Source organism: Myotis davidii, unplaced genomic scaffold (assembly GCF_000327345.1).
Source record: "Myotis davidii unplaced genomic scaffold, ASM32734v1 scaffold902, whole genome shotgun sequence".
NCBI lineage: Eukaryota > Metazoa > Chordata > Mammalia > Chiroptera > Vespertilionidae > Myotis > Myotis davidii.
In genome coordinates, this window is record NW_006293951.1 from 75,550 (window position 1) to 85,714 (window position 10,165).

General features: G+C 38.2%; 1 protein-coding gene across 1 annotated transcript in view; it reads right to left on the bottom strand.

The window, feature by feature from the left end:
• Positions 1-10,165, bottom strand: part of MUC19 (mucin 19, oligomeric) — a 67,621-nt gene that overhangs the window by 40,480 nt on the left and 16,976 nt on the right. Inside the window, exons 17-30 of the mRNA XM_006767834.2 lie at positions 10,006-10,132; positions 8,573-8,819; positions 7,862-7,914; positions 7,664-7,764; positions 7,269-7,420; positions 6,817-6,955; positions 5,706-5,810; positions 5,417-5,611; positions 4,519-4,758; positions 4,278-4,434; positions 3,127-3,252; positions 1,859-2,000; positions 1,192-1,223; positions 542-571 (exon numbers count right to left, since the gene is read on the bottom strand). Coding sequence (XP_006767897.2) covers positions 542-571; positions 1,192-1,223; positions 1,859-2,000; positions 3,127-3,252; positions 4,278-4,434; positions 4,519-4,758; positions 5,417-5,611; positions 5,706-5,810; positions 6,817-6,955; positions 7,269-7,420; positions 7,664-7,764; positions 7,862-7,914; positions 8,573-8,819; positions 10,006-10,132 — 1,846 coding nt within the window. The remainder of the gene's footprint in view (positions 1-541; positions 572-1,191; positions 1,224-1,858; positions 2,001-3,126; positions 3,253-4,277; positions 4,435-4,518; positions 4,759-5,416; positions 5,612-5,705; positions 5,811-6,816; positions 6,956-7,268; positions 7,421-7,663; positions 7,765-7,861; positions 7,915-8,572; positions 8,820-10,005; positions 10,133-10,165) is intronic.

Sequence of the window (10,165 nt, forward strand, 5' to 3'; positions counted from 1 at the left end):
GAATCACACAAAGGACTAGGGAAGTATACTACAGCAACTAAAATACTTAAAATAAAAGTCCACAAGCTATAGTGAAATTGCATTTTTCCCAGCACTCCCTTAAATGGACATAACTGAAATGCTTTTATAGCTTACAGCAAATATATAAGTTAAGAAAATAAAACTTTTTATTTCTATGTTTTCAAATGATCTCCCAGTGTCATGATGATTTTAAAATATTTACTTCATGGAAGACCACATTTGCTCCTTTCTCATTCCATTTATTCCAATTATTATCTTAAAATGTCAAGCTTTAGATTATGTGTTTAGCTAATAAGCAAACAATACCTATTGTATGTCCTAATCATATTCCTAACTTAATTCACAGGAGTATAATGAGATAATATTTTGACATATTTTCTAGTAACTTAATTTTAATTTGAAATTTTTATAACAGCACATTTATCAGCCTATCTTTTACCTGCACAGATTCATGTAAAACTATAAAAAGTTATCCACAAAACAAATCAGAAACACATATTTAAAATAATGATGATTTTACCTGTAACTGTTGAATTGTCAGAACCAATTCCTGTAATAATCATAAATTACTATTATTAATGCAAAATCATGAAGAAATTTAAACTCAAGCTGCTTATGGGTTATGTCTTTTGTATCTCACTCTTTACATTTTCTAGTACACAAAAGAGTAGTTCGTGTGTTCTTTAGAAGCTCATAGGATTTATTTTTAAGATGTGTCGCTCATGAGCGATTCTTCCATTGTTTAATTCTATCTGTATCAACCGTCACTTGCCACTCCACCATTTATTCAACTATTTTGGCTGATGTCTCACTCCCTTAATCCCCAGAACCTACAAACAGGCAGGGCACACATGCAACAGAACTGCCCACGTGCCGGTGTTCACAGTGACTTGGCAGCATGGATTTGAGCTGACCTGACATCAACAAATACACTGCAATGGAATGAATGGCCTCGACTCACTGAGGGGCAGTGGGAAGCATTAAGTACCTATTCTGTTGTTGATGAACTGAAAAGATCCCAGACCCTTATATCTAATCCAGTGATGGCGAACCTATGACACGCGTGTCAGAGGTGACATGCAAACTCATTTTTTTGGTTGGTTTTTCTTTGTTAAATGGCATTTAAATATATAAAATAAATATCAATTACAGTAAAATGCAAGGACTCACCACTGCACGCCAACTCTCCTGCGATGCAATAGCTGAAAGTTAATGTTTAAAAAATAAGAATGAGATTGAAATTTTAACTCCTAGCGACATTCATCTTCAAAATGTAAAACAACAAATTGTCTAACAGTGAAAATCAAAACAGGAGCAAATAAGAGAACAGTCAATCATTGTTTCCCCAAGAGCGTGCTAGTGATTCAAATTGCTTGGTTTTTTGGTGTTGTTTTTTCCCCTGAATACTGTTATTGCTAATCATTTCCCTAAGGAGTTCTTGGGACCTAAAAGAATGCTTTACACTCAAGCTGTAGTTAGTTCTCCCACTTTCAGTTTCAAACATGCTGTGGCTGCTCTAGCATGGACGCTACCTCTTTGCTTCCATGTCCCTGTCTGAAAGGCTATCGACATGATCTTACATTTACAGAATCAAAACTTTTTTTTACCTAAAACTACATAGTATCATTTTTGTCTGATCTTCTTATATTCAGTATAAGATTTAACCATTTGCTGATATGTGGGTTTACTGAAAATACAAAATAACTAACTTCACTGATGTAACACTAAAGCTGGACTTTTTATTTAGAAATGAGTTAAAAATTACATGCATGTATTTTTTTCTTGGTTTCTTTTCTCAATTAAAATGCAAGAAACAGAAAGGTAGGAGAGAATGTACCATGTTCTCCCACAGTTGTCTTGGATCACTCCACCTGCTGGTATGACATCATTGTAGAAGCAGCTGCACTCGGATAACCTGACGCATTTCATGGTGTTCTCATCCAGGTAAGGAGCACTTTCCGGGCACTTAGCATAACAACCTGTGTGTGAAAATGACCCACCATTGGTCTCTATGTACCGAAACTGATCACAATGCATTACAGAGTTGTAAAGTTACTTAAATGATTCCATGAACTAAAGTAGATAATAGCAAAATGACAACACATTCTTAAGAATGACAATGGGCAATGGGATTGTAGCACTGGATCTTCTCTCTCTCTCTCTCTCTCTCTTTCTCTCTCTCTCTCTCTCTTTCTCTCTCTCTCTCTCTCTCTCTCTCATTAAACAGATAATTTACATCCTGAGAAAATGTTTTCAATGTGGAAATATTAATGTCATAATAAAGATAAACTAATCATTAAATTACAAAATGTAGGACACTAAATTGTCAGGAGCTAACAACAATTTCAAGTTTTTGGGTTTTTTAAATATATTTTATTTACTTCAGAGAGGAAGGGGAAGGGAGGGAGAGAGAGCTAGAAATATTAACAATTAGGGAAAATCATTGATCAACTGCTTCCTGCATCTCCCCTATTGGTGATTGAGCCTGCAACCCAGGTGTATGCCCTGACCAGGAATCGAACCATGACCTCCTGGTTCCTAGGTCAACAATCAACCAGAGCCACACCGGCCGTGCATCCAATTTTAAAATCCTATATAATAAAAGTGTAATATGCAGATAGGCCAAATGGTGAATGTGTGGTGGCTATGATGTGCACTGACAACTAAGGGGCAGACGCTCAATGCAGGAGCTGCCCCCTGGTGGTCTGTGTGCTCCCACAGGGAAGACATCGCTCATCCAGAAGCCAGGCTCACAGCTGGGGAGGGCAAAGCAGGGGTGGGAGCCTCTCCTGCCTGCCTCCACTACAGGCGGGCAGTAAGGAGCGAGGGGTTCCACACTGTGAGAGCCCCAGACTGTGAGAGGGATGTCTGACTGCCGGCTTAGACCCGATCCCTAAGAGGATCGGGCCTAAGCCAGCAGGTGGACATCCCCCAAGGGGTCTCAGACTGCAAGAGGACACAGGCCGGGCTAAGGGACCCTGCCCCCCCCCCCCCCCCCGACCGCCCCTGCCCCCCCCCCCCGCCAGTGCACTAATCTTGTGCACCAGGCCTCTAGTATCAATAAAATTTGCATTACTTCATGGATATTATTAAAATTCACCTTACCTTCTAAAAGTGCAGAAAATTTCTGGCCAATAACTCGATCTTTGCATGTTTTTGCAGTCACCGTCCCGCAAGGCTCATAATGCCAGCTGCATTCTCCAGGGGCATTATAATAATCACAGTAGACAGCTGTAACCAAATTATAGCCAATTATTCCTCTGGTTAGGTAACAACTTTCACTTTCATTTCCCCAAGTATTTTTAAAAAGGAATTTGAATGATATTACAATAAGCAGAACTAAAGTATGCCATTATGTCTTATCAATTTCCTTTGTATTTATCCAAATTGTTATATAAGCCCAAATAGCTCACCAAAAAAAAAAGCGTATAGAATCAAAATAACACTTTTCTTTAATGAATAGCATTCATGTTGATTTGAGGTGGAAAAGTAATATTAATTTTCCCATTTTTAGGTAATTTAGGTCATAGTCTAGATTTGCAGTTTTAATATTCAAATTTAAATCAGAAAAATAAATCTCTGCAAAAATTAAGCTTTTTAAAATATGTAAATAGCAGTTCCCAAATGAGGTAACTAAAGATTTCAATATAACATAAGCTGAGCATCATAAACTGAATAAAACGATGATTCAATTTTAACATTGCTCATTTGTCATATTTTCTCATAGTACCTTCCTTAAAAAGGAAGAGTTGACTGATTCCTATTACAGTTACCACTTTCCATATATGTCACGATTCATTTTACATTTATCTTACAGTTTATCTTGACTAGGGCTCTATAACAGTTTTTATGATAATGAGTGAGGACTTTAACCAATAGTGATATATGACGTGAGTTCTTAAGGATTTGTGACTGTAACAGGTTATATAAACAGTTTTTTGTTCATCTAAGTTTTAATGAGATCTTTTCCATCAGTATTCAATTTCCCCCCTGTAAAACCAAGAACTTCTGCAAGTAAAATTGAATTTAATGTGGTATGCTAGGTGTTATGCTTGTTTAAAATAGTATTTTTTTCCATCGTGACTTATTAATATGTTTTTAAACCTTAGTACAAGATTTTATATAGATAGATATAAATAATATAGAGAGTTTATATATAATCTATAGTATATAGACAGAAAATGTGAGAATGATTACTTAACAAAACAATTCTGCCTAATTACGTTGTTAAAGAACAATTTATGGGCTCCACTTACGACAGAGGTCGGGCTTCCTCCACGCCACGCAGACCCCAACCGCGCTGCACGCCTCCGCATACATGGCCACAGCCGTGCAGAATCCCAGGTACTTGCCCTCCATGTCGCAGGCGCAGGCTTCCTCGATGCACGCGTCGTAGTAAGTGCTGGGGTCCACCTGCAGCGGAGGACAGAGCGTGAGTGTCTGGGCGCGGGAGCGGTGCGCGGCGCGGGCAGGCCCTCGCCCTCAGAGCCCGGCTACCTTGCTGTGGCACTCCCTGAAGGTGCTGTCCCGGATGATCTCGCATTTCCGCACAGCCCAGGCTTTGCAGTAGGGGTTGGAGTCACACGGGAAAGTCTGAGTTACGGTGTCTGAACATTCTTGAGACGTCTTCCAGCTATTTCCGAACTCCAGTGCTCCGGTAGCTACTGAGGAGTACCGCGTTGTGAAATCATCCTTGAGATCGCCGTTGCTGTTTCCACAAAGACCACACACTTTGCCCTAGCCACATCAGAAAGGAAAATGAGTAAGTTGTTAGGGATATAGACATATAGGTGTGTAATATATATATATGGAGATGAGATCAGAAAGGAAAATTAAAAGTGAGTTTTACTAGTTCTATGCATAGAGCTAGATAGGTAATGATATATATTATAATCATTAATCTATTTTAAAATTTAAATTTTGAAAGGAAACCAGAGTTTGTGGATAAGATTCTGGTCCATTTAATTCAAGAAATTCTATATTGTAAAGTGATCTAGTATCAAATAAGATAAATGCCTTAAGACTTAAAACATTATTATATTCACTAGCTTCTAAATTTTCGTGAGAATCCCCTTAGGTTCTTAGAATATTTGCTCTCAGGAATACATCCAATTCTATATATATACCAACTACTTCAAAATGGAATTTATGCAATAATCTCACATAGCCATATGTGGTTAAACTAGAGGGCCTCAGGTGTATTGCATTTATTTTTCACCAGATTCAATCATCTTTGATTATGGTTTGTATTGCATGCAGATTGCGTATAGGTGGAGAGCTTGTTCTATAACAGAGACTACCCTCCTCCCACTTTCTATCTACAAAGATGTGTATCATTCTCAGTAACAGAAATAATTTTGCTTCCCAATTAATTACTTATTAGTGATGTACATACATTCCAGTATGGCTCCAATATAACAGTCATTCTTGTGTTTTTGTCCCAAATCACGGTTATTCCAGAGACAAATTTCAGAATCAGGTATAGGCCAACGGTATGCACAGTGTACGCATTTCCATTGAGTTCACACTCCTTACTTTCTGTCGTTTTGATGGCTGTTACCTTACCATCTTGCAAGATAACATTCTGATCCTGAAAATAAAAACATATACTTACAATTAAACCCATTTTATTTGGCCAATCGTAATCTGAGGGGAGAAGTAAGTAAAGAGAAATGGCTCTGTACCTGAAAAGCAACTATGATTTTTCTCGAGCACGTGAGCCCGTCTTCACAGCAAGGGACGCTTTCAGTTAAAATGCGGAATGTGCCATTTTCACTGCCACAATAATCCTTTAAAAATCAAATTATAATACGTTTATGAACATCAGGGATGTGGAACTCAATTTCAACATTTGTATCAGACAAATATCTCACTCAGTGACACCTGAAACTCAGTAAATTACCATAAGCTGGTAATTTATTATGGGATGTTATGGAATTCCCACAAGACAGTGGTCGCCTTGGCTGAGTGCAAACTAGTCACCTCGCTTTGACTCAACCCTTTCCCATTTCTTCTCTACAGGTTTAGAATTATATCATAGATATGTAAGTATTTAAATTACATAAGTTTGTAATCATAAGTTTATTTCTGGATGCTGTAAACAGCTAAAGGTATGTTTTTTTCTCAGTGATTTATATGAAACTTACTATTCAATCAAAACTAATAAATACCAACAATTACATTTCGCCCATTAGATGTTACTGAGGAAGGAGCTTAGTTGTATGTAACGAACTCTGGAATCAATCAGATCAGATTTGAATATGGCATTGTCTACTTAGCAATTTACATTGCTTATGCTCTCTGACCTTCATGTCTTCGGCTGAATCATAGGAACACCATCACATCAGTCTCTTAGTGTCACAATGATTAAATGAATAAAATACAGAAATTTGCTTGGCAGAGAAGCAATCATAAAATGCTGTTGTAGCACATAGTGCTGTTCTTAAAACAATAATAATATCTAACATTAAATAAGAAGTTAGTATGTGCTCCAGTATTTTTTCCAATTTCTTTTCAAGTAAGAACTACTTCCATCCCCGTGTTATTGATAAGAGACACAGAAAGGTGAAGGGAGGTGCCCAAAGCCACACATGTGAGAAACGGTAGAGCCGGGCTTCAAATCCAGGTGGCCTGCCTTCAGAGTCAGCGTTCCTTTGTTACAGTTTATTGCCTTTGAGAAACATGTAAGGGGCATTTAAAATATTTTTTCACATTTTCAGAGTAAAATTATCCAGAGCTTATATACAAAAAATAATAAGAAATATAGAAAAACTGTGGAAAAACACTTGCAGTTACCTCAACAAATGAATACTGGCAGAGCCCATCAAAGCTGTAACTTTTTCTGTCAAAAGTTTGAACGTGACCTTCCCCATAGATGTGGCAGGTACTTTGACATTCATTTTGTGTGCAGTTCCAAGATCCTTTCATGCAAGTACTAAAAGGAAGCAATGATAGAGGGCACACCAGTTATATTACTCCAAGATGTCTATGTGCATACTGTTTTTGTATAAAAGCGCTAAACAGTTTTCGTATGGATTTAAATTTTGTAATTGTCTTCATTACATTTAACGATGTCCATCATATATGATGGTATATAAAGTTCTATTTAAAGATATAGCATTTTTTCTAAATACATTTGACCATTATTTTTGAAATATCCCAGAGTATGACTTTTCCTTTCCCATAAAAATAAGGGCAGACATCACACTTCCTAATATCCAAAAAATAAAATAGCAATCCTTAGGCACCATTGGTTGCAGCCAACTGAGGTGACACTTCCTTGGCTATACTCTCGTCCACCAAAAGAGCAAGGGCAGTCATCAGGAAAGACACAGTTCCCTTTAGAATCTCGAACCATTCCTACTGGACAGTAGCACCCACGTTTGCAAGGTGAGTTCTCCTACAGGAATAAGTACAAAGTATACATCATAAGGCACTGCTCTCAGCACATCACATTATCAGCATTAACGTACAATACATTAATATACCAGGCATGCATTTAGTGTCGACTTGGGACAAGTCAAAATAACAAGCAATAAATAATGTGACCTTCTCATTATTTTTTTATCTGCATTTTAGTTCCTTCTTGCCCCGAAACAATGAAAAGTTTTAAAGAGCTAAACTCTGATGCCATGTTACTTACCTCAAAATTAGGTATGTTCCGAGTACTGCATGTACTGTCAACTCTTCTCTGTGCCTTGGGATCGCTGCAGTCAACATATTCAGCCCCTCCAGAGCAATTCTCTGCAGGAGAAAGGAAGGGATTAACCAAGGGCCTCTTGATCTGTTTATTTTAACCAAAATAGGTATCGTAAGCCTTCACCATGATGTCAACACTTACGGTGGGTTAAATCAATGGGAGTCTGGCAAAGAAGAATTCCATCCCGACAGACACTGGAAAGACAAGAAAATGATGCATTTAAACATCGAATTTCAATAACAAAATCTTAATACACTGTTACAATAACTTTAACCCCTCATCTATGCACCACCTGTTTTAGCGCAAGTAGTAGTCTGAATGAGATACAGTCCTCAGAAAATGCAGATGAACCAAAATATAAGATATAGGCTTGAATGTGTGATAGGAATGTACAAACAAAGTTGTATGGACGTCAAAGAAAGTTTGATTCTCCCAAGAGTTAGTACCCTCCTTACTCTGTGAGTCCCAGACAACGTTCATTCATCTTTGCATCGGCTGCAGTAAGCACAAGGCCTGGCACACAGTAAATATACATTTGATGTGTTTGTTGAATGGTGAAAAAACTGACTAGGAAATCATTTCTACATTGTTTGCAGGTAGGAGCTGCTAAAATATTCTTCTACTGGTATTTAAAACCAAACAACAGTAAGATAGATTAGTTACAGCCATGATGATGCAATGAACACTCCTTGGTGTTCAATAAAGGGTGTCAATAACCAAGCTTCCTCAGAAAGAGAAAATAAAAGATGTGACAGGTCTAAAGAAGACATCATGCTAGCAAAAGACTATTTCCGTGAAAACGACAATCCCTGCATTTCAAAGTGATAACAAATAAATATGTGATCTCCATACCATTTATTGTCATCAATCTCGATGAGTTTGCCTGGTTTTATGACCTCGTCATTCATGTAGCACTCACACTGGGACTTTGAAACACAATTTCCTTCGTTATCCTTGTACATCCCATCAGGGCAAGTGCATCCATCTACCGGAACGTCCTCTACATCACAGCTCCTATCCCTCTCTGACAGGGATCGGCAAGAACTGTTGCAGGCTTTTACATTGTACTTGAAAACTAGGCCACTTGGACAAGCGTGATCTGTAGGGATAGAGTAAATATGTACATATTCAGAAAAATTAGCAACTTTACTTCAACTTGATGTTTATAGATATTATAGTAAATTTAGGAAATTGTTCATAATTGATTTTTTAATATATTTTTATTGACTACAGAGAGGAAGGGAGAGGGAGAGAGAGCTAGAAACATCAGTGATGAGAGAGAATCATTGATTGGCTTCCTCTTGCATGCCCCCTTTTGGGGATCGAGTCTGCAACCCGGCATGTGCGGGCTCATGACCTCCTGGTTCATAGGTCCACACTCAACCACTGAGCCACACTGACTGGGCCATAATTGAGATTATTTTTAAAAATCAAAAAAACGTACTCATTCATTGTTTATTTCCCCCCTGCCCCCCCCCCCCCCAGTTAATATTGAGTCCCTACTATATGTTTATATGTTTTGCTGCTGGGGGAAGTACACTTTCCTTACGTGCTGTGTGCAGCAGGGAACCTGCTCTTGGTGAAGAGGAGGGACAGCGTGAAAGCAGCCCAGAGAAAGTTAATTCTATGTGCGGGCAACAGCCTAAGTTAGAAGAGGAGGAGATTCTTGTAAAGAGCACGTGAAAGAATAAAAGCTCTGCGCCCAGACCCCGAGTCGGCAGGTGGAACCCGCAGGCCCTCTTAGGCAGTGTGGCGTTTCAGAGCCATGACCAGCCCCTGCCCTGTGTTAGACCGAGTGCCACACAACCGGGTTGGCTTTATTGGATTGCTCAAAGATAAAATATTTCATATATATACATATGTATACATATAGACACAAAGATATACATGTATATACACATATATAACACTATGTGTGTGTGTGTGTGTGTATATATACACACGTGCAATACAATTGAGGAACAGAAATGTGCACTATTAATATTTTTAAATTGTTATTGTTTTCCTTGGTATAACCCCCCAAAAGTGTAAATGCAGTATCAGGACGATAAAGATTTTCATAGTTCCTACTGCCTAATGTCACTGACTTCCAAAATGTCACACTAGTGCCTGAAGCTCTTCCTCCCCTACCCAGGACCGGGGGAGACATTGTTTTAAACCACACTTCTTGGCAACTAAACATCTGTTGTTTATCAGAAACAGAAAATTCCCTTTGATAGATTCTCTCTCTCTCTCTCTCTTAAAATCGAGAAGGAAGAATTATCTGAAGCCTTCATCCTTCTTACCACATCGTCCAGTTCTCCATTCCACTATGTATGTTTCCTTCTCAGCACACGCTTTCACATAGTTGCCTAAAATTGTGCACAGACATTCTTGACCATCTTCACAACTGCAAGTGTATTTTTTGCATTCCTTTAAAATAAAAACAAATTTATATTACATTAT